This window comes from Ambystoma mexicanum, chromosome 1p, assembly GCF_040938575.1.
Source record: "Ambystoma mexicanum isolate Mex_15411 chromosome 1p, UKY_AmexF1_1, whole genome shotgun sequence".
Taxonomy (NCBI): Eukaryota; Metazoa; Chordata; class Amphibia; order Caudata; family Ambystomatidae; genus Ambystoma; species Ambystoma mexicanum.
Genome location: NC_090921.1, coordinates 967,998,615 through 968,023,831, shown reverse-complemented (window position 1 = coordinate 968,023,831; position 25,217 = coordinate 967,998,615). Strand labels below are relative to the sequence as shown.

The window sequence follows — 25,217 nt, the reverse complement described above, 5'->3', positions numbered from 1 at the left end:
CTTGAATGCTCACAAAAGAAGCAAAGCAATTACACATTGTATCTACAGTTGATGAGCGAGCACGCATTGCCCAAGCCAAAAGTATTCCCCTATGAAGACTGAAAGTAGCCTTTCTAAAAGACAGAAAAAAAGATAACCAAGACTGTGAGCCCAATTGGAGTTTAACCTTGCCTAAGATACAAGTGTGAAAGCATTACCTGGAGCCAAGAGAGTGGCACCAAAGTTTCTGGGTAATTAGTTTAGTTAACAGTTGGCAGAGAGATAAAGGCAAAGTTGGGGAAGGGAAACTTGTTGCTAATGAATATTATTTAAAATTGACACAATCTAAATTTCCAAAGACTTTAACCAACAGAGAGAAGTGGGCAAACAGGCAAACTTAAGTTGTTGTAGCAGACAGACAAGAGAGGCAAAGAAGCTGCCACTTTTGAAGAGAGATGCTCAGAGGGAAAGTGTCTTGCCTGTTGCAAGATGTTGAAGTGCCTTAACCTAAATAGTGTCAGAACTAAAATCTGTTTTGAATCACAAAGTACTGAAGCTGCGGTGGTATATCTGGTTGTCAGTAGATGTGACATTTCAGTAGCCCAAGCAAAGTGGAGTACTATGAGACAAAGGAGCATGTTCTCATGGTAAACCTTAGTAGAATTGACAAAGATACCTATTGCGAAGCCTAATCTTTTAACAAATTACATATTAACTGTTAAGCAAGAACTGTGTTTCATGGGTAGGTGTAGAAGTTGCATTTCTTTTGAACTGTGGCAAGTCTTCTTGGATTACTGGAAGTAGTGGCAAACCATCATGGATGGGAATACCATTGGAGCTGGTCTGAGGAAGTGGAAAGTCCATATTTCACCAAGAAGAAAAAATTAGATATTGTTGGAACTTTTTATTGCAACATAAAGAACTGAAATGAGACTTGCCAACAGGAATTTCCTTATTTCATTGTTTTGTTGAACACTGGGGTTGAATTCAGTTTGAATCCTGGAGAAAGGACTCACCCAGGTTATTGAGAGGTTAACAAGAAAATGCAAAAGTTGTTGATGTTATTTGAATTGTCGTATATTGTATTTGACGTTTAGTGTGAGGGACAGAAAACCTGTATTAGAGTGTTTTCCTTTAGTTATGTTTAGGTAGGGAATCCCTCGGCAGAGTAGGGATAGTGAGGAATATAATATCATTTATACTTTCATAAAATTGCATATTTTGAACAATTATCAAACATTTATCTGCCTCACATTGTTGACCCCTCATAATACACTGCAACCTAGTCAAGGCTAGATCAATGTCAAAACACACCACCAGATATACAAACTCCTAAGTGAGAGAGGAGCAAACATCCCATTCCTCACCAAAACATGGTTAAATCAAAACTTCAAAGTACTCACACACTAATCCCTACCCAACAACTTCAAAATGAAACAAGCCAACAGACAAGGATTACGAGGAGGAGGACCTTCTGTGGTCTACAACGATCACCTCAAGATGACAACTGCACCACCAATAAACATCCCAAACTGTTAATCACTCCTACTACACCTAACCTTAGATCACCGAACAAACCTGTAATTCCTACTCGTCTACAGACCACCAACATATGACCCTACTTTAACTGACACACTTGTGGATGCCATCACCAACATCAGGCCTTCATAGCTACACACTAGAAATTGGTACCCACGGTTGAGACTTGAGATGGTTCCAATGCTTTCTGGCTGCCTGCTCACAACCTATTAGGAAGTCCCATTTCATCCTGACCTGTTAGCTTCCCTGCAGAGATCAGCAGTGGTCCCTCGCTGTGCCCAATTACTTTTAACATCCAAGCACCCACTGGCTCAGCTTATTCATTCCCATGTCTAATAATGATATACCTAAATGGAAAATCCTACAAATGTGCTCTTGGTAAGTGAACCCAACGTTTCTTCCAATTTGGGGGAGATCAGATGTGTATGGACCACAACGTTCCTGAACAGCTTGGCAGCCACTGTTGGGCACACACTGGCTCACAGTTAGAGGACACGAGAGGGGATGGTTGTAGGAGGCAGCAAGGACAAAACCCTCCTGGAATCCATCAACTTGGCCAACTTCTACCACAACAGTGAGCAGGAATCATGGAATCAAGTTGCACAAAGAATGTTGTGTGGCTTGCCACGTTAACACAGTGAAGGAAGCAGCTGATGAAAATCATGGACTTAATCATAACTGCTGTACCTCAATGCAGACCACTGTTATCCCATCTTGAATAGATTATGGCAATGCACTTTACCACAGCCTACCATATGAAAAGCTTCACCAGCACCACAAGGATGATATACTTATTCACAAATCCAGTTGGCTTTCCCATATAACGTCTTCAGTTCATTCCCTTTAGTGGGTTCTTGTTAAACTCAGGATTAACTTCAAAAAGTAGGAATTATGGTGCTACTTGTGCTCCAGTCGCTATGTGCGGTCCATCGGGGACACAGACAAAATGATTACAGGAACGCACCGGCAAAGGCCATTGCAAAACACGTGCTGACCCAATGAACCTATTTCAGCATAAATGTGAGCCTGAAGGAGACAGGCGGCTTGCTGCACACGTGCAGTATCAGAAGACACAAAATGAAGTATTTACTGTTGCAAGAGGGCCACTGATAGTCATACATAGTTGCTATTCATCCGTGTAAAATAACAGTGGCAGAGAACGTTCTGTTGGCAAAAGAGAAGCAGTCAAAACAAAAAACGTCCATACATAATGCCCAATCACTCCACTTCCATGTGTCCAAACCAGCGTCGGACTGGCCTCATCGGCCGATCGGCCACTGGCCGATGGCCCTTGAGCACCTGGGGGGCCTGTTTTTCATCAGCTACCCCCGGGCCGGTTTTTGGCAGGTGTTTTTTGAGTGCGTGCAGGTGTGTGGGGAACTGGGCTGGCCCTGGGCACTGCAGCATCAAAGCAAGATAACAACGTGTGGGTGTTTACACGTTGTTACCTTGCTTTGATGCTTTTTTTTGCAAATTGCTTATTTGCATGAATCCATCAAGGGCCCAGTCAGCCAGGCCGTGGAGATACACCATGGTAGCACTTTTGTCAATTGTCTCGAGTGTCGAGACAATTGACAAAAAGTGTTACGAATGTGCCATGAAGAATCTGTGACCCGGTGACCGTGACTAATTGTAGCATGGTGCGGGGAGCGGGGGCTGGGCTCATGGGCTGAGGCCATTACAAGTACTTTAAGTTGCAAGCAGCAACTTGTGCCTGGGACTGGTCCTGGGGCTGGGGCCGCAGGGGGAAGGGAAGTTAAAAACCAATTAATGCAGGCAGCAGCGCCCGCACACAGAGACTTGGAGGTGCCATAGAGGTCAATTCCGTGACTCGTGGGAGTGGTGTCAGTGTCACGTGAATATGGGCCTCTGTTGCTGCAAGGGATAGGAACGCCCTGGCCCCTGGAACGCGGTAGGGGGAGTGTCCTGGGCTAAGGAGGGAAGGTGAGAAGGCACCAAGCTCTTCACTCTTTCAAACAGGAAACTCTGCCGCACACTGACAGTAGTGGAGATGCAAACACCATCCCTGGAGCGCAGGTGCTACCCTAGCGCCTAGAGATCTACCCCGCAGCTGTGAACATTACCCAATGCTTCAGGTGAAATACGCCATCGCAAACTTTTAACACAAGCGACTCGAGTGTTGCCATGGAGTTGTCAGCTGTACCACTGAACTAGGAACTTCTCTGCAGAGTTAGCTGTGTCCTTCTAGGCGCTGCAGACGTGACTTACTGAAAGGCTAACCTTAGTATTCCAATGTATTCAGCACCACAAACTCTACTCGGTGTCAAGATATATTGTTCTAAAAGCCCAACACTCCAGAGCAGCACAATTCGCACAGAAGCACCACACTCTGTTCCTCTTCCTTCAGAGACGCAAACTCTACTCCCTAGCAGCGCGCTCTACTCCACGGGCATGGACTCTACTCCCTAGCAGCGCGCTCTACTCCACGGACACAGACTCTACTCCAGAGCATCAAACTCCTCTATGGGGGCCACAAAGTCTTGCAATTTCTTCAGATAGAGATCTACTACTCTGGAGCAGCAGCAAGGTCTACCCTGAGCCTCATCGCGCACACATGTGGGGATGGAGGGAGCGCCACTGGCAGATCCGATCGACTGGCCCCAGCCTCGCCTGCAGGAGGAGAGTGGCCACTTCAGGACCAGGCACCGTGCCATGGACCCGCCCGGGAGGACAGCGCCCAGAATCGGGGCGCGGCGCACGGGACCCTGGCATTGGTGAGTGGGGCGAGGGGATCGTAGAGGGTGTATGATCCAGTGGGCAGCCGGGGGGGCTGGAAGATGGGATGTGGGAGTGCAGCCGCTGCCCAGGAGGAGGGAAGGGGAGGCGGTGAGCCCCTGAGAAGGGCGATCGGGGGTGTTAAGAACAGGCTTCATGAAGGAGACTGTTGGAGGGAGAGGAAAGAGACATGCAAGGCTGGGCAAAGGAGGGGAAGGGGAAAGGGAAACCGTGAGAGAGAACAGGGAGGGCAAGGCGGGGGGCTGAAAAAAAAGATGAGGGAGGAAACAAAGAGAGAAAGAAGATCAAATGCACAGAAAACACAAGTAAACGGGGTATGAAGGACAGAGGCAGGGTTGGATTGGTCACTCGGCCTCCTGGGGAGTGGGGGCATGTTTCTGGCCACTCCTGGGCAAGTTTGGGAGAGAACGTGTTTTTGAATTTTAAAAAAAAAAATGTTGTTGAAAAAAATCCTTTTTTGAAAAGAAAAAAAACACCTGAAACTGCATAATTCATCAAAGCAAGGTAACACGTTACCTTGCTTTGATGATTGATTTGCATGCATGATGTGTGCATCATAAATTCTGATGCATGCATCATTCACATGCTGCTGCTAGCATGCAAAGTTGAGGCGGCTGTCACTGTGCCCCCACTCTAGGGGGCACGGTGCCCATTGGAGTGGCTGTGCTGCTGTATTAGTGTTAAATATGTATTAGTGATAAACAACCAACTTTAGAGTAGAATAAGCATCCATTTCGGACTATGTATTTTGCCTTTCGCAGGTTGCAGTAATAGCATGGTTTTTTTCTGCTGTTGTCTCTGTTACGATCATCACAAGACATTCCATCTCTGTGTCCTCAGTCACTTGACAAAATCCTTGTGCCTAAAAGCTTCTGTACAGTGTAGAAATATTTGACCATAGCACATCAAGTAGCCATTGACTGCATTGTGCCACAGTGAATGCTTTGTTGTAATGTGTCTTTCTTTCCCATCTCCCTGACATGCTGTTCAGGATGTTTGTTTGCATGTATGAGGTAACCAGTGCTCTGAGTAGGGGATGTCCTGTGACTGCGCTGCGTTCCCTATTTTGCCAACCTCTGAAGCCTGAAAGTAGATGCATGCAGGCTTGACATGCAGCCAACTTTGCGCCAAACCTGCAGATGAATTTAACTGGTCTGCTGTTAAATCTCAGTTACCAGTTTAATGGTATCCACTACAGAATAATTGCTCATATTACTATAGCCAATAAGATAGATCAGTGGGTTGAGCGCTCGCTGCTGTGATGTGTGTGTGATCTGCAGGTTCGAATCCCAGCAAGGCCATCTCAGCCTTTTCATCCTTCCGAGGTCGATAAATGAGTACCAACACCGGTTGGGTGGCAATGTATTCATATTTGTTCTATAAAAAAGAAAGTGCTATACAATAACATTATCATTTGGCCTTGGACGTCTGCTTGCATTCTAAGTAATTTTACAATATGGATCTATACACACATATATTAATGATACATATGGTGATCCATTCTTGTATTAAATGTATATCACATTAGTGAAATCATAACCATATTTTTCATAGTGTACTTAGGAACAATGCTATTTGATGCCACTTCCTGTTTTGTCAAGGGGTGAACGGTTGTGTTTCATTGCTTCCCGGGATGCCACTTTGGGGTGGCACTTCCGGTGATGTCCTCTGAGGTCAAGGGTCATTAGGCGAGGGGTGGGCCACTTTTTTGAGGCGAGGGGTGGGCCACTTTTTTTTGGGTGTCCGGGCCTATTTCCTGTCCCAGTCCGACCCTGGTCCAAACATCCTGCTACCCAAAAGAGCCTATTTTAGTGACCTCAGCAGGATCAGAGATGGAATCAGGAATGCAGACTTTCAAACCTGTAACCTGCCGAAACCGAATAATGCACTGGGATCTGACATACGCTGTAACATCCAAGCATTCTATTAAGACAGTCACATGCATCCTTGGCAAAATAGATTTTTAGTGAATGTCTACACCATCATTCTCACCATAGTTCCATCTCTAGCTCGATGTCAGTGGCATCCAGGGAACAGTGGGCACCTGCGGAAAACAGAGGTGAGCAAAAGTTGAGGAGAAAGAAAAGAGGGGCACACACAGCATACTGCTGGACAACAAATAAGCACATATTGAAATTGCATTGCAGCATTGGAGGCAATGGTTCTCCCACCCTAAAGAAAGGGAATATATATATATATATATACATATATATATATATTTAGAAAGGTCTCTGTACACACACACACACATATATGTACATATATATCTTTTCCATTATAAAGGTGTTTATGGGTTGATGTACAAACCTTTCACCTGCTAAATACATATCATGCACATACAAAATAATCAATTAAAGAATACAATTATTATAACATTGTAATTTTTACATTTACATTAGCATCAGTAAAATACACAGCAAGGAGAAATAATGATTTCTTCCATGAAGTTCATACAAAATGAATAGCAGCTAAACAGAGATTCCTAATTATACAGTTATTCACCCCATTTAGGGAAAATCTCCATAAAAAATGTAGTAGTAGCTAAGGATAATGAGACTAGATGCCCAGTCATTATTCTGCTTCAAGTTGTTACAACTAATGGCATGGAAAATATTCTCAAAGTACAGTCGACGCTAGCACCCTAACAGTCAACCATCAAATGATATAAGGTTTGTACAACATCAGGTGCTTTGCAGGATCTACAGACTCGCCGAGCTCTTGCTACATTTAGTCAAGCTCCTAGAACCTCATTAGTGGATAAGATGTTCAGCTTGAGCCTCATTAACCGGGAGCTATATCTTTGGTCAGGGAAGTTCCTGAATTATGGTGGGATAAAATGTAAAGGTTTTTCTGTTTCTAGAATGTGCTTGTATTGATGGTAAAATCCTAACCTTTCTCTCGTTAAAATCCAATCTGCTATCCTAAGCTTTTTCCTTACTTCATAGAGAATGCAATTAAAGATTTGACATTCGTCTCCAACCCATTCAGAAGCTGAATGTAAAAATCCTTCCAACGGGTTCAGCATCATTTCCCATAACAAGTGGTATGTTCAGGGAACTAGGAGTGTCCTATACACGGTTAGATATTTCCAGTAGACTAATGCTTTAAGTGATGTCAACCCAAGATCATACCTTATTACAGGAATAGGTACAGAATTCGGAAAATTCAACACATGCCTCCAAAAGAGGCCTTCACGTTTGTCCCAAATAGTATGATCATTAGGGTTCGTTATTTCAGCTCCATGCATAAGAATAGGCACTATCTTAGCCTTAGGAAATTTCATTGCAGGGATCAGGGATAATCGTCCGAACCATGTACAAATTTGCTTGCTTTGATCTGCGAGTGCGATACATTTCTCGTGGCGCTAGGCATAAAAGGCCATATTATGATTCCTGACAAAAATTGGGAATCCATGGTAAGTAAATGACGCGAGTACTGCAATAGAAGCTTTATTGAATGTCCAGTTGAACTGTGTGTTCTTGGTTCCTTGACTATGACTGAAAGTAAGTATTTTAGTTTTTGCTGGTGTAAATAGTTAAACCATTCACCTTCACATAAATGTCTAAGGCAACCAGTTGACATTGAAGGCCGATAGGAGTAAAATCCAACAAAACTAAATCATTGGCATATGCCAACCAGCTAACCAATGAGTTCACAATTTTTGGAGGGAAAGATCTGACCTGGCTTAGATGGTCTCCTATGTCGGCTATGAACATATTATCAAGAAAGGGGGAAGAGGTATTTGAAAAAAGTGGGAGTCGACACGGAAACTGCCTTGTAATTCAATGGATAGTTGGCATAGTAGAATGTAGCCCAATATTGCTACTGTCATTGTTGAAGCTGTACACAATGAAATGTTTGATGTACATTTTTGGAAATATGCAAATAAAGGTTTGGTTTAAAAGAATAAAGAAAGGGAGCAAGTGCACAGCCCTGTCAAAGGCCTCTATAGGTGGAGATTGGTCTAGATAAAACGCCATGCACATTTAACCTAAGTTGTACTTTTGTACCAGACTGAAGGTGACGGAGAATTTTAAAATCGATGAAGGACAGCTCCTATTTTGAAGTTTCCTCCACAAAAGGGTCTGATCGACACAATCAAATGGCACAGTTAAATCAATAAAGTCCACAAGTATATATTGTTTTTTCCAAATGGTCTGGGATTGAAGGAGAGAAAGAATTAGACCATTTAATGCCATACCTACACATTTTTTAAAGTCTGATTGATTAACATCATGGATTTTCTGATCAATTGCCCATTTGTTCTATATGTTTTAACAAGATTAAAGAGAAGGCCTTCCTTGAAGCGTCCAACAAACCTCTATCACCCTTTTAAAAAACTGGAACTATGCAAAAGATCTTCCAAGTATCAGGAGTCATCTTAGTAGCATTATCTATTCGATTAGGGATTTTAAGATATGTGACCACAACTCTGGTTGGCATCTCATACTAATGTTAGAAAGAGCATTCGTCCCGGGAGCTAGAGATGGTTTACTTTTTTTAAAATTAAATAAAGGATATCATCCACATCAAACTCCAAAGACCAAGCTGGGTCATTATAACCTATGTCGACATATGATTATGGAGGTCTCACGTAGATCTTGTTACAATGATTAACCCACTCCGTATCTAGAAAAGGACATATGAACCTATAAGGCTAAATTGGGTTTGAATTATTAATCAGCCTCATAAAAGATGCTATCTTATTGGATAACAAGCTACTCAGCATGGTCTCTGCATCATGTTGAAGAATACACACTTTGTAGTCTCTCAACCTATACTTATAGTGCAATTTTAGATTGGACATTTCAATCTTCCAACATGGGGTTACGACTCTGGCCAAAACTCTAAGGTTCTGTTTCAGTTCCTGTATTTCATGACAGATATCAATACAGAGACATGGTTATGCTTTGGTGCTTCTAATGATTTGGGATTAAAACCTGCATTAAAGCTAACAAAAAAACCCACAAGATTCTTTGGGGAAAATATGTCAACAAATGGGTGCTTAGTCCATATGGAAGTTGATACCAACAATCTTTCATTGTAAGCTGAAGCAAAATGGTTATTCCATCTCAGACGATTACCTCCTGTGTTCATTTCAATCTGAGACTGAGAGAAGGCCAGAACTGGGTTGGGGAGACTTCTCCCTTAATCAACCATCCAACCAATAACGAAAATGGTCAATTGCAGTGGTCTCCAGCATAGTAAACCTACAACACGTACAGAATAGGCTTTCAGAGGCATACATACAGTCAATCACAGATTCAGAATTTCTCCGGCATCAGGTAGAGTCATCTCCCTGGATGTTACCATTGAACTGGCAGAGACCCCATGTATCCATAAGCTTTAGCCATGTCTGACCCCGATTTAAATAGCGTCCAGGCTAATTTATTGGTTGGACACAGAAGCAATGAAAATCACCTGGAATTAGAAAATTTGTCGAGGCATTATCAGATATCCACCTGTATAATGTTAATAATATACAGGACACAAATATTTCTGCTGAAGTGTGAAGGCTATTCCAATAGACATTAAGTAAAAGAGCATGATTGATAACTCCTTGCTCATAGCACCATTTGATTTCCGTAACCTGCACAAAAGGAAATTCAGTTGTCCAACTAAAAAGGGAGACACCATTGTAATTCCTCACTGCAGTCAAAGGACCCCCATGAGGTCTCCCTTTGGCACCTTCAAGTGCTGGATTCAGGGAAGTGTTGAATCCGTCCAAAAGGGCGGATTCTCTTAGCCACGTTTTCTGCAGCCAGAATATGTCATATGTACCTAGAGCTACAAACCTTTCACTAAATAAATGGGCATGGCATCAGGTGTTCCAAGAGAATATACTAATCGACCCAGCATTAAAGATACTGCAGGACAGATAATTTAGTGGGGGTCCAACCTGCAAAGCAGAAGCCAGCCAAGTCCAAACACCTGTGTCATTTCTTTCAACTTGTTTGTAGAATTTACGAGGCACATCTTTCTCGCATTCTCCTCGGTACGATTACAATAGATATTTATAGGCAAGTCCATCATCAAGTCTGAGACCTGGGAAGCACACATTGGCTTTTTATTGTCTGAATCATTTTTGACAATTAATCATGGTCTTCCCAAAGATCATACCCAAGGCTAAGGAGCAAAAGGAACGGCCAGTTTCAGAGTCTCCATTACAATACTTGACCTCACATACAAATGTACAGAGTCATATATCTGGTCATCTAAAAATTCAAAAGGGGATCCATCACTAGAAATTATTAACCTCAGGCTGGGAATCGGTAGGCAATGGTTCTCCCACCCAGAAGAAAGTGTATCTTAAATCATAAAACAAGTTACTCATCCTAGCACTAGACAGTTCCTTAGTCAACAAAAGATGTGCTTTACCAACTAGTTGGATATTTCACACCCTCAGAATAAAATCAAGTTGTTCACTGAAGATATGGATCTATGCAAGATGGGCATTGGAAATCAAACTGTTATGCAGTGCCTTTCAAATTTGGGATGATATGGAACTCAAGTAGTGATTATAACCTTAATGGTAAGGAAACATATCTGGGATCAGGGAAAAAGGTTATCCTGATATCTGTTATGCAATACATCCAAAGAGAGGAGAAACCTTGTAACATTCAAACATATGCCACCATCACTACTGTAATTCCTCAAGAAGAACTACGCTATCCCTGGTGTAAATCATCTGCCCATAGATTGCAGTGGTGTGCCGCCTATCTAAAAAGGAAAGACTGAAAAACACATCAGAGACAAGAGAGACCATTAGTGGTCCTTTGACCCAAGAATCTCTGCATATGTTTATCCTTTTTGGTTCTGATGACTGTAACGTAGCACAAGTAATTGCAGATACAGGTAGGACAGACCCTGATGGGATATCCTTTATATTTTCGAGATACCCCATCTTCGAAAACGTTTAACTAAATGTCAGCACCACGTGCTAACACACTCATGTGTGGTTGACACCCTATTTATGGGTCAATTTGGGACAGGAAAGGATTTAGAAAACCCATTGTTGTTTGTGCTTTACATAGTCTCTGTATTTAAGATGATGTATTTTGTAGTAATGCCAGAGTCAAGGGTGTTTGGCACAAATCTCCAGCGCTGACCTGCTTTAAGAGTAATACTGGAATCCTTCATGCAATATGATGCACTGGCATCATCTTAGATCACAAAGTTTGGTTCTACACTTGTGCAGACATATCCTTACTTGCCACAACTGCATGCCTCAGTAGTAAGCAAATGTAGGTATGTGGGAGTACACTGGTAAATGGGTGAATCCTCAGAATATACAAAACCTACTGTCATACATCGTGTCCGCTCCTGGTCCTGTGGCATAGATGGAAGAGAATGTAAGTGAGAGGTTTGCATTCCTCTTCCAGGATGGCGCTACCCTGTTCCTCTTTGATAAAGCACCCTCTGTGGTCTAGTCTTTTAAAAAATGGCCACCAGCCGGTTCCGGCCAAATCAGAAGAATCCAGCATTCAGCCCTGCGCGTCGCTTCTCTCCTGAGCACACACTCCTGTAAGTGTTCTTCTACTCTCCTAGCTATCCTGGTTATTCTCATTCTGCTCTGCCATTTCACTTCCCATCTCTTCTAGCCACACCTTCTTCTATGATATGCTTTTCCTCTTTACCCTTCATCCAACGCAGGATGTCAGGACCTTGCTTCTGCTTTATCTTGCGCAACCTGCTCACCAGCCCTTTCATCTTTTCCCACTGCATTGCGGTGAAAGTGGTTTTGCTTCCGACGTGGGACCTCAGGATCTTGCTACATTGCCCTGCACTGAATTTACAGCCAGCGCAACACGTTCCCCAATCTGCTCTATCATTCTCTGTGACACTGCTGTGGAAGCAGCTGTAATTCGGATCGGGAGATCTGGAACTCCTCCTTGCTTCAGCCGTGCTTCTTAACCGGCCGTCCCACTTCATAAATACCCTTTGGGTACCTTCTTTCCCACAGGGCTTACCTTTGTTAGCATATACGCACGTCTGTTTAACCATAGCACTATTATTCCAGGCTACAGTATCATTACTAGGTTTGCACTGCCGAGGGGAACTTATAAGTATCACCCCTCTCTCCGCTTTTCCATCTATCTTCCGCCTGCATTTCCTGGATTGTTCTGCATCCCAGGGTCCAAGGTACTTCTACTGCTGCACCCTCTAAAGTCTGAGACATCGGTGCAAAGGAAGGTTTCCCAGGTTCTCTCGGGCCTTTGTGTATTTACATTGCAGGACCTCAGTGGCATTTGGGAGGCTTTCCACAGTCGTCCCTTCCAAGAGCTTAACACACATGCGAGTGTCCATTGTTTGGGTTAAGTTGAGCACTTGTGTTATTTCCAAAAGAGACAATTATTAACAGAAAGCATTGTCCAATTCTCCCACAATGGACCAGCAAATCGAGCAGTTGCTTGCTCGTATGCAGAATCTAACGATGAAGTACAGTATTTAAAGGCCAAAAACACTGTGTTGAAGCAAGTAGTCACTCATGCCCAAATGCCATTGGATTTGCCCCCAGAAGTAACTTGAGGGGTACAAAAGCCTAGTAGAGATGACAAACTTATGCAAGTCAGTGCGACCAGTGGCCCATTAACCAGAGAAGAAAGAGCAAGAAGACACCAAAAGGGTTTGTGTATGTACTGCACAGTCAGTGACCATTAGGTGAAAGACTGTCCTATAGTCCTTCCTCGGTGCTTTGGAAACACACCTTCCCGGTCATAGAGGGAAATATGATCTGGGAAGGTGCCTTGTGTTCCGTAAACGCCTCTCTGATGGTAGTGATCCATGTGACCTTACATTTAACGTAAGGGTTCGTCTAGAACATTCATGCATTCATATTTTGTGAAGTTGCTGGACTATTCCTGGATGATGAATGGGCCAGGAAGAATCTAATAACTAGGAAATCCAAAACCTCGGTCATTCCAGTTGAAGGAGTTGATGGCACTCCTCTTTCGTCGGGCCCCATGAAAGAACACACCGAACCATTATCGATGTCCATCGAGTCTCACAAAGAGGTGGCATGCTTTGATCTTATAAAGGCTGCAGATTACCCCATTTTTCTGGGCCTTCTGTGATTAAGACTCCACAACCCCTTTATAAATTGGACTGTGGATTCCCTCTTTTTGGGCTCAGAACATTGAATACAACATTGGGGCCGGAGCCTTCACCGTCGGGAATGAACGGAACAGTCCTTTCATGAACTATTCTCACAAGGCGATGCGACCACAGCAACAACCGTCCCAGAGTTTTGGTGTAGCGAACTCTAGTGCTGCAGACTCTAGTGCTCTAGACTTGTAACATTTGACCAGCGTCTGACTTCCCAGTGCCACCGTGAGATTACAACTCCGGCAGCCCGGGAAGTCAGGCGTTGGTAAAATGTAAGGAAAAAGTTACTTACCTGTAACTTTTGTTCTCCAGCATGGGTCTGGCAGGGATTCACATGCTCATGAATATTCCCCTTCGTCAGGCTGGGAATCCTCAGTAAAGAAAAAATCAGTTTCAGTTTCGTTTCTGAACTGTCTTTCTACTATTAACCAATCACTGGTCTCTGGGTCATACTGCCCCCAGCCAATGACTGCCCTCCACCTAAGCCCCTCCTCTGGCAGCCATCTTCAGATTTGGTAGCACGTAAAATGTCAGTAGGACCAAGAGAAGAGCCGCAGAGGGGTAGGCAGGAGGGTTCGCATGTGAATCCATGCCAGACACATGCTGGAGAACAACAGTTACAGGTAAGTAACTTGTTCCTTCTCCAGCATGGGGTCTGGCATGGATTCACATGCTCATGAATACAAGAATACATAGCAGTACACACATGCACAACCACGAGCGGTGGCAAGGCTCAACATTAAGCATTTCAATAACTCAACATTAAACATCTCTTACCTCCTCACCAGGCTCACCTTCAAGCAAACAGGTTGCGCAGCACTGCCTGGCTGACTCTGGACTCCTCCCTGGAATCCCGGTCGACGCAGTAGAATCTCGTGAAAGTGTGCATCAACCTCCACGTAGCAGCCCTGCAGATGTCCAGCAGAGGCACACCAGACAGGAACGCCATAGTAGCAGCGATCGCTCTGGTTGAATGGGCTCTCGGACGGCCGGGCAACGGTCGGTTTGCCAACCGGTGACAGTGCATGATGCAGCCGGAGAGCCATCTGGAAATGGAAGCCTTCGAGAGGGCCTTCTTTTGGTTCACAGGTCCAAAGTTCACAAACAGATGTGATGTCTTCCAAAAACTCTGTGTGGACCATGTAGAACTTCAGCGCTCTAGCCAGATCCAGCGAGTGCAAAGTCCTCTCGGCCAGCGACAAAGGCGACGGGAAGCAAACAGGTAACACCAAGGGCTCGTTGAGATGGAAGTCCGACGGCACCTTGGGCATGAAAGAGGGGTGCGTCCTCAGCACTACCCTCCTCTCGTGGAATGTCAGATATGGAGGCTTATAGGAGAGGGCCTGGATCTCTCCCACTTGTTGTGCGGAGGTGATGTCCACAAGAAAACCTGTCTTCCACGATAGGAACTTCAGCGGTGCCGAATGCATGGGCTCGAATGGTGGACCCACGAGCCTGGTCAGCACCACATTGAGCACCCACGCCGGGGCCGGAGCCTTCACCGTCGGGAATGAACGGAACAGTCCTTTCATGAACTATTCTCACAAGGCGATGCGACCACAGCAACAACCGTCCCGGAGTTTTGGTGTAGCGGGAGATAGCCGCTAGCTGGATTTTGATGGAGGCCTGTGCCCGCCCCGCCTTGTCCAACGACAACAAGTACGGCAGCACTTGAGGGGCCGTGATCCGTAGGGGGTTGATCTTCTGTGCACAGCACCAGACAGAAAACCTCTTCCACTTATGTCCATAGCACTTAAGAGTCGAGGATGCCCTGGCCTTTGCAAGGACTTCCTTGCAATCCGCCGGGATGTCGTAGCCTCCGAACTCTAGTGCTGCAGGAGCCAGGTGTGCAGGTTCAGCAATCCCGGGTCGTGATGTCGAGAAGATCCGCGTCCGTCGGCAGTTTGACTGGGGGGACGCTGACATGTCCAGAAGGTCTGGGAACCATTTCTCCCTCGGCCACGCCGGTGCGACGAGGATCATCCTGCAACGGGACCGTCTGAGTTGACTGATGAGTCGCATTATAAATGGAAATGGTGGGAACGCATACAGGAACAGGCCATCCCAGGGGAAAGAGAATGCATCGGCCATGCTCCCCAGCTGGGGAAACCTGCTGGCGAACATCCGGCACTTGGTGTTCATCGCCCTCGCGAACAGATCGATCTGGGGATTGCCCCACCATCAGAATACGAGATCCACTTGATCCTTCGAAAGCTCCCACTCGTGGCAGGAGTGAGTCAGCAGCAGTGTTTTTCACTCCTACCAGATGAAAAGGTACCAGGAATATCCTCTGGGCGACGACCCAGTGCCACAGATCCTGCGCTTCTCTGGATAGGGCTGAGGATCTGGTACCTCCCTGCTTCCGGATGTAGAACATCGTGGTGGTGTTGTCGGTGAAGACCTGTACCACCTTGTCCTTGAGGGATTGAAGGAAAGACATGAGGGCCCAGAATACGGGCCGGAGCTCCAGGATGTTGATGTGCAGGGACCTCTCCTCCGGGAGCCAAAGCCTTCTTGCGTGGAGATCTCCGGTGTGCGCTCCCCATCCCTCTAGGGAGGCGTCTGTTGTCACCGTTTCCTGGTGCGCTAGGGTCTGGAAGTCCATGCCCGCCACGAGATGCACACGGGTGCCCCACCACTGTATCGCTTGATGGAAAGTCTTGTTGAGTGGGATCTTGCTTTCGAAGCTTCCCGCCACTTGCATCCAATGGGCATCGAGGAACTCCTGCAGTGGCCATATCCGCACCCTGCACAGACGCACGAGGTAGATGCACGATGACATCATGCCGAGCAGGGACTTGATGGCCCTCACCCTGGCCACTTCCATGGTCAACAGCTGTTGTACCTTGCCCAGGATGGCCCTTGTCCTTTCCTCCGACGGTGAGGCCACCCGCGCCACTGTGTCGAGTCTGGCTCCCAGAGAACAGGGCATCCTGCGATGGTACCAAGTGGGACTTCGCAAAGTTGATCGAGGAAGCCAGTTCTGTGAGCAGGCAGACGGTCTTCGCTGTGTGGTTGACGGCGAGTTCTCTTGACTTTGCTCGGATGAGCCAATCGTCCAGGTAGGGGTATACGCGGATCCGCTGCAGGTGCAGCCGCACCGCTACTGGTGCCAGGCACTTGGTAAAGACCCTTGGAGCCGACTTCAACCCGAAGGGCAGGGCCTTGAACTGGTAGTGCCACCCGTGGACCACGAAATGTAGGAACTTTCGATGTCCTTTGTGTATGGGGATGTGAAAGTAGGCATCCTCCAAGTCCAGCAGCGATAGGAAGTCGCCTAACTCCAGCTGTCCCAGCACGTGCTGAAGGGTAACCATCCGGAACTTCTGGGCTTTGATGTATTTGTTGAGGCACTAAAGGTCCAGGATGGGCCGCCAGCCACTGGTCTTCTTTAGGATGAGGAAGTACTGCGAGCATACTCCGGAGCCCCGGAGCCTCTTTGGGATGAGTTCTATCGCACCCTTTCTCAGCATGTCTCGTACCTCCAGAAGCAGCTTTGGAACGTGGTTTTCTTTCCTGGCCACAGGTGGGAAACGGGGGCACTTCCTTTGGAACTCCAGAGTGTGCCCGTGGGTCAGGGCATCCAGCACCCAACGGTCGGTGGAGATGGACTCCCACACGCAGACTAAGTTCACCAGCCGGCCTCCCACTGGGGTGCTTAGGTGGGAGCCTGATGTCACGGCTGGTTCAGACCTTTTTCGCAGAGGCCGTGCCACAGATCCTGCGCTTCTCTGGATAGGGCTGAGGATCTGGTACCTCCCTGCTTCCGGATGTAGAACATCGTGGTGGTGTTGTCGGTGAAGACCTGTACCACCTTGTCCTTGAGGGATTGAAGGAAAGACATGAGGGCCCAGAATACGGGCCGGAGCTCCAGGATGTTGATGTGCAGGGACCTCTCCTCCGGGAGCCAAAGCCTTCTTGCGTGGAGATCTCCGGTGTGCGCTCCCCATCCCTCTAGGGAGGCGTCTGTTGTCACCGTTTCCTGGTGCGCTAGGGTCTGGAAGTCCATGCCCGCCACGAGATGCACACGGGTGCCCCACCACTGTATCGCTTGATGGAAAGTCTTGTTGAGTGGGATCTTGCTTTCGAAGCTTCCCGCCACTTGCATCCAATGGGCATCGAGGAACTCCTGCAGTGGCCATATCCGCACCCTGCACAGACGCACGAGGTAGATGCACGATGACATCATGCCGAGCAGAGACTTGATGGTCCTCACCCTGGCCACTTCCATGGTCAACAGCTGTTGTACCTTGCCCAGGATGGCCCTTGTCCTTTCCTCCGACGGTGAGGCCACCCGCGCCACTGTGTCGAGTCTGGCTCCCAGAGAACAGGGCATCCTGCGATGGTACCAAGTGGGACTTCGCAAAGTTGATCGAGGAAGCCAGTTCTGTGAGCAGGCAGACGGTCTTCGCTGTGTGGTTGACGGCGAGTTCTCTTGACTTTGCTCGGATGAGCCAATCGTCCAGGTAGGGGTATACGTGGATCCGCTGCAGGTGCAGCCGCACCGCTACTGGTGCCAGGCACTTGGTAAAGACCCTTGGAGCCGACTTCAACCCGAAGGGCAGGGCCTTGAACTGGTAGTGCCACCCGTGGACCACGAAATGTAGGAACTTTCGATGTCCTTTGTGTATGGGGATGTGAAAGTAGGCATCCTCCAAGTCCAGCAGCGATAGGAAGTCGCCTAACTCCAGCTGTCCCAGCACGTGCTGAAGGGTAACCATCCGGAACTTCTGGGCTTTGATGTATTTGTTGAGGCACTAAAGGTCCATGATGGGCCGCCAGCCACTGGTCTTCTTTAGGATGAGGAAGTACTGCGAGCATACTCCGGAGCCCCGGAGCCTCTTTGGGATGAGTTCTATCGCACCCTTTCTCAGCATGTCTCGTACCTCCAGAAGCAGCTTTGGAACGTGGTTTTCTTTCCTGGCCACAGGTGGGAAACGGGGGCACTTCCTTTGGAACTCCAGAGTGTGCCCGTGGGTCAGGGCATCCAGCACCCAACGGTCGGTGGAGATGGACTCCCACACGCAGACTAAGTTCACCAGCCGGCCTCCCACTGGGGTGCTTAGGTGGGAGCCTGATGTCACGGCTGGTTCAGACCTTTTTCGCAGAGGCCTTGCCACCCTGGGCTCCTTGGCGACGACAACGGTATCCACCGGCCTTGCTGCGGCCTCTGTAAGCTTCCTGCAATGAGGAACGGGAAGCTTGGTGGTACGATGATGAACTGCAGCCGAATCCTTTGGAGGCACCTTGGGATTTGCCTCCGGAGGTCCGAAAGGATGGACGTCGTTGATGAAGAGTGCCTAGGGCACGGGCCGTCTCGGTGTCTGCTTTGATGGCCTGTAGCGACTCGTCCAAAGCTTTCCCAAACAGGTTGTTTCCATCGAAGGGCATGTCCAGGACCCTGGCCTGCACATACTGACAGAAGTCGGTGGTCCTGAGCCAACCACACCGGCGTAGGCAAACGCTGTTGCTCATCGTACGAAAAAACTGGTATCAGCGATGTCCGTAGCTACAGTGATGGCGTGATCCGACGCCACCTCACCTTCTTGCAGTATTTCCAGGGCCTGCGCCCTCTTGTCGTCCTGGAGGAAGTCCAGGATAGGGGCGATCTTGAACCACAGCTCCCTACCATAGCGGGCCACGATCGCAAGGGCATTGGCCACCTTAATGGTCATCGCTGCCGACGAGATGACTCGACGTCCCATGGCGTCTAGCTTCTTTCCCTCGGTGTCCGGCGGGGAAGTGGAGGATGACGCCGTCACCCCTGCCGCTTTCTTCTTGGCTGCCGCGGAGACTACGGAATCCGGGGTCGGTTGCGTCCTGAGGCACATAGGAGCAGAAACCAGGACCCGGTACTTCTTCTCGTACAGGTCTCTCTTCGCAGGGGCCGTGGAGGGTTCTTCAGAAGGGACAGTCCTAGTCCCATATGTCGTCCAACAGCGGGACCGACAGTACAGTTTTCCTCTTGGCTTCCCGTCGTTGATAAAGAAATCCCTCTTTCTTTTGTTCCTCGGGGCACAGCTGGAAAAGCTCTGATGCCCTGGTGATCATGGCGTGAAAGGAGCCAATTTCGTCAGGGGGGGCCTGGGCGAGAGGCGACAGGAGATCCATTCCGTCGTCGCCACCGTCGTCAGTCCCCGTCGTCGCCGTCTCTGTCCCCGTCTCCGTCTCGTCCCTCGGAGGAGGGGATGGGGGTGAAGGCTGGAAGGGAGGGGGAGGATGGACTCGCCTCTGCTTGCTCGGTGGGCTCCCCAACGGTCCAAGCGCTGTTGGATCGTCCGCTGGGGTAAGGGCAACCTTGTCCTTATCTTCGTACACAGGGTCTGCAAAGCCATCAAGATTGCTCCTGAATTGTCCTGTGGCGTAGGCATCGGTTGTGACGGGATCGACGGCTGGGGAATGGGGTCCTCCATTTCCTCCATGGCTCACGGCTCCAGAGTTGCTCTCTACGTCCGCCTCGTCGGGATCCTTCCCGTAGGTCCTGTCCTCCTCGAACTTCTTGTCCGGGATAGCTTTGATGCCAGCCAGCTCATCCTCGGAGGTGGTATCTGCGTCCGTTAGGGCTACCGTGCCCCCCCCTCTTTCTCGTCCCGGGGTTTCATGGGGGTCTTCTCGATAGGCTGGAAAGATGTTTCCCTCTAGGGTGGCAGGGAAACTCTAGGCCCGGAAGTCGTCTCCACTGGGGTAGACACCGCAGGCTTCGCCAGGGCCGCCAAGACTTCTTCAATCAAAGCCTTCGCCAGGTGAATAAGGACCTTCACGACCTTTGGCACGTCTGAGGCCTTCACCTTAGGGGGAGGGTCACTGCCTCGCCCCCCTTGGCTTTCTCTGTCGGGATTGACCAGGGTTTCTCCCAAAGCTTACCCGGGTTCTCCAACTTCCTTTTCACTGAGCCAGAGCGTTGGCTCGTGGATCGCGCCCAGCCTGGCAGCCGAGGAGCCCGAACCAAGGGCGCTCCCAGTGCCCACTGACATGCAGTGCTTTGCCTTTTGTTGGGCTCCCATTGCCGGAGCGCCCTCAAAGGTCTTAGAAGACCGCTCAGACTTCTTCTTCTCACCTGCTGCTGGGCTCTTCGCCTCCAGCCAGTAAGCGAGTCGTTTCCGACAGTCCTTCATGGTCCGGACGGACATGTTCTTGCAGAATGCACAACGTCTTCCTCCACGTGCGACTTGTCGGCGTGTAGGCAGTAGAGGCACCGGGAGTGCTCGTCCTCCTTAAAGACGTTCTGTAGTCCACATCCTTGGCAGTTCCTAAACAGCATGGATCCAGTAGGCATCGAATCTCCTTTGTCCTGGGCCATGTCCGAATTGGGGTAGGCCTCAAAGGTCTTCTGGAATCCTCCAAGAAGTGTAATTCGATGAAAATCCGCGTAGAAAATTCCGAAACGGGTTCCCGTTGATCGGAAGAAGAATCGGTGGACCTTGAGGCTCGAATTGAATGAAAAAATAAGAGTAAACTCTTGGAAAAAACGCAATACGCAGTAAAAGCTCGAGAACTACAGCACGAGGACTCCCAACACTTCAACGTGCATTAAAAATCTGAAGATGGCTGCCAGAGGAGGGGCTTAGGTGGAGGGCAGTCATTGGCTGGGGGCAGTATGACCCAGAGACCAGTGATCGATTAATAGTAGTAAGACAGTTCAGAAACAAAACTGAAACTGATTTTTTCTTTACCGAGGATTCCCAGCCTGATGACGGGGAATATTCATGATCATGTGAATCCATGCCAGACCCCATGCTGGAGAAGTCCCCATTCCCATAGGAGTGGGCACACGGAAGCACAGGCACCGTTGCTAACGGTGCCAATGCTTGCGTGACTGGTCTGCCTACCATTGCCGCTGCCCGACTCCTAATTTGCCGGTCCGGAAACAAGGGTACCGATGAGCTTACTGACACCCTTGTTTCCGGACCGGCAAACTTATTATGAGGCCCAATGTTTATTGGAAGGTTCAGTAGTTTTACATAACCCCACTGTGAGTATCTCGGACACAATCTTTCCTGTTCTCCTAGACCTTGTGGCTTCTCTACCAGTCCAATACCAAGAGTACCAAAACGTCTTTTCCGATCAGGAATTTAAAAAACTCCCACCTCACAGATGGGATGACTGTATAATTGATTGATAACCGGAAAGACCAATCCCATTTGGTCACATGTATATACTTTTGGAGCCTGGCAAAGTAGCGTTAAAAGACTATCTGGATAAAAATCTTCAAAATGAGTTAATTACTGAGTCCCAGTCTCCAGCAGGTACCTCCTTGTGTTTTATTTAAAAAATAGAACACCAAGGAGTCGACTATAGAGGTCTTAATAAAATTACTATCACAGACAAATACCCCATGCCACTTAGCCCAGACATATTGGAAGCCGTTAGAGGGGCCTCTATATTTACCAAACTAGAATTAAGAAGGGCCTATCACTTCATCCGCATCCAACCGGGGGATGAATGGAAGACCGCTTTCAGGACCCCATTCTGCCATAATGAATATAGAGAGATACCCTTTGGCCTCTCTAACGCCACAGCCATATTTAAAAGATTTATGGATCATGTATTTTCTGATCTGTTGCAACATACCATTATTGTATCTATCAATGATATACTGATTTTCTCCAAGTCCCCGGCAGAACATACGCTACATCTACAAGAAGCAATTTGCCGCTTACAGGAAAACCATTTGTCTGCGAAGCTTGAAAAGTGCTTGCTCCATCAATCCCAAGTACCTTATCTGGGTTAAATACTTTCCACCCCAGGTACCCAGATGGACCCCGAGAAGGTTAAACCAGTATTGGAATGGCCAGTAGCACGCACAGTACACGAAGTGCAATGTTTTTTGGGATTCTCAGATTTAAATAGAAAATTCATCCCACATTTTGCCGTTACATTCTTCCGATCACTGGTCTCCAGAAAAAGGAAAGACAACAGAGCTGCAACAGAGGTGAAGCAGTCTTGGCAGGAGTCCCTGTCTACCTTTTTGCAGAATGTTTCCAGTGCTGGTCGTTTGGAGGAGGAGTCACCTCTAAAAAGCAGTCCGCAACGCAGAGTGTTCGTGCAGCTGCAGCAGAGGTGATGCAGTCTTGGTAGTCTGGGCTAAGTCTGCGCTAAGTGGGAGCATATGTGATGCTGGAGAGGTGACTTTCCACCATGGGCGGGCATGAGGTGATCACGGAACCCTTATCCCCGGCACAGACGGAGGCCGCAAGCAAGAAGCTCCTGTGCAGCATGAAGAGCCAGCCGAGGACAAATCCAACAAGTCTGCAGGTGAGTGACACCCAAGAGATTAAGGGAGGGGGTCCCACAGACCACATGCCACTCCCAATCGAGTCAGGGGTGAGGGAACTGACTGCTTGCCCCTTTGATGAGGAAGTTTCCATCGGGGCAAGCAAGGTACTTTTTATGAAGAGTAACCCACCAAGTGGGGCCTTCTCGCCAATGACCACCATGCATACCGACAATAATATTGAGGGTAATGCTGAACCTACCATAATGAAGATACGTAAAGACACTGCGGGGCAGCAGACTGCAATGACTACATTGCATGCTGTTCTGACTAGCCCACAGGGGGGGTTGCAGGAGCTGCCGTTCGATATAACGCTGGCACGGATATAAATCCAGCGGGAAGCAACAGCTCACCCCCCCCCCACTCATTTCCAAGCAGGCACCATCTTGGAGAGGCGGGGTAGCGCAACATGGAAGCACTCAAAGTATAAGGGGGTGTCTAGGCCCCACAAACCTCCACATCAAACCTGGCGGGGGGAAAAATCGGAAAGGTGCCCAGCTGGACTAAGTGAGAGGTCTGATAACCCTGAAGCTAGAACGGAACAACTGGAACTGTCCACGCTGTATTTATTAAATGTAGCAAATAGAAGCCGTAATGATTGAGTTCTGGAGCTCCCTTCAATTGATGGCCGGCAGCACTCCCCCTACAACATTGGTGTTTCGTCCAAAACATCACTAAAACCAACATTCAACCGAAAGACCCTGGGAAGACGGTTTGACCACAACTGGGAAGAAATTAAATGAAGGCTCCGTACTAGAGAAAAACATTTGGGAACCACAAAGTTTGGCACCTGGGAGCCTGTCAGCTAACCAATGTTTTTCCTATGAGATACCAGGGGAGAGAACACATCTAGAACAGGTGACTAGCTCAAGAAGTACACTTGAGGATTCTGACCCAGGGTGAGAAATCTCGAATCAAGCACTGTTGGAAAGTACTATCTTGTGGAGGGGGAGGGGAGTGCTAGTACAAAGCCAAATTACAAAGGAGGAAATGGTGCAAGCTCCCAGCCACCCGAGGCAAAAGAAAGGAGTATACAAGTGGGGGGTGGAGGCGAAAGAATAGAACAACCATGCCATTGACAACTGGGGCAGCTCCCTATAAAATAGGAGTCTTAGAAGTATGGGCGGCGGATATAGCCAAGGCCGACCAATAATCTAGGAAGAAACCTAATGTAAGCACACCACCCAGCCACCCAGTAAGAGAGGAATCAACCAGTACGAAAGCCCTCCTCACAAAGCCTAATGGAGCTTCCAAAAGAGGGAGGACGGAATAATTCAATGAAGAATCCACCTCTCAAGGATCAAATACAGTAGATTGCGCCACAATGACGGAGCATATGATACAAAGAGTATTCATTGCAGACCAAACAGAGGGGAACCTACCTGAGACAAAGCCTCTATAATGGCCCGCTTTATGAAACTTTATGAGAACATAGGGGACCAATATAAGGACCAAACCACCATGATAGCATGATGCATGCAAAATGGTGTTTGTGGAAGGATTTATAACGGCCATACAAAACAACTTAGACAACAGCTTGTGCAGGTTTCCAACCTCCTACACACCATACTGGAGCCTATTATCAAAAACAAGAATAAAAAAAGAGAAACCTGAGAATCCCAGAAGAGATTAATAATCCTTCGGCCAATGAAATGGCTAATGGCAGCCAGGTAGACCTGAAAATGGAGCTACCATTGGAAATTACCAACAACACTCGGAACAGCGTCAGAAGCAATAATATTGGCAGGCAACACGGTCATGGGACAGGCAGTAGTGATGACAGCGGACAAACAAAATTCTGGAAGGCTGCATGAACAGCAGGAGGCGGATGTCAGATCTGGAAGTACACCAGCACAAGCGGATGACACTGAGAGACTACAAAGCAAGCCACCGAGACAAGAGCCCAACCCAGATGCCTCCCCAAAAAAGGGAAGAACTGAGCAGAAGGGCAAAGTGCCTCAGAAGGTCTTCGACATTTTTAACAAACAGAAGAAAGCTGAAGGACTGCAGAAGCACAACTAGCACCGACTTAAGAGAATCTGATGAAAAGACATCTAAATGGCCCACAAGTCAAAGAGGACACTCAGAAAAAGACCAAAAACCTAGGCAAACTACCAAAACAGAGGGCAAACAGAAATCTAACTTTACCACAAAACACAGTACTCCCACAACAATAAAGAGAAAGGGCCTCATTCCGAGTATGGAGGTAGTCATGGTGCTATTTGTGCCATGACTACCTCCCATATCGGGTCCGGGTCCGACCTGGTTCAATGGGGACTTACCAGTCCATTCCGACCCTGGAGGGACCGGTAAGTCCCCATTGAAGAATCCATTCCCCATTCCCATTTGAGCCCCCATAGGGCTCAATGGTAATGGTGAAGTAGCTAAGAACGGTACCGCAATTTGTGGTACCGTTATTAGCTCTCTGGTCCCTTAGCGGCTAAAAACCAGGTTCCCATTGCAGGACCCGCTAAGGGAACATGGAATAGGGCGCAAAGGGATTACCGGCACCGATGTCCTTAACGGTACCCGGTATCCCTTTGCGCCCACCTCGCAATGAGGC

At 47.8% G+C, this 25,217-nt stretch overlaps 1 protein-coding gene across 1 annotated transcript in view; it reads right to left on the bottom strand.

Annotated features, from left to right (window-relative positions):
• Nucleotides 1–25,217, bottom strand: part of LOC138582452 (uncharacterized) — a 1,938,885-nt gene that overhangs the window by 528,064 nt on the left and 1,385,604 nt on the right. The window contains exon 9 of the mRNA XM_069653763.1: nt 6,268–6,319. Coding sequence (XP_069509864.1) covers nt 6,268–6,319 — 52 coding nt within the window. The remainder of the gene's footprint in view (nt 1–6,267; nt 6,320–25,217) is intronic.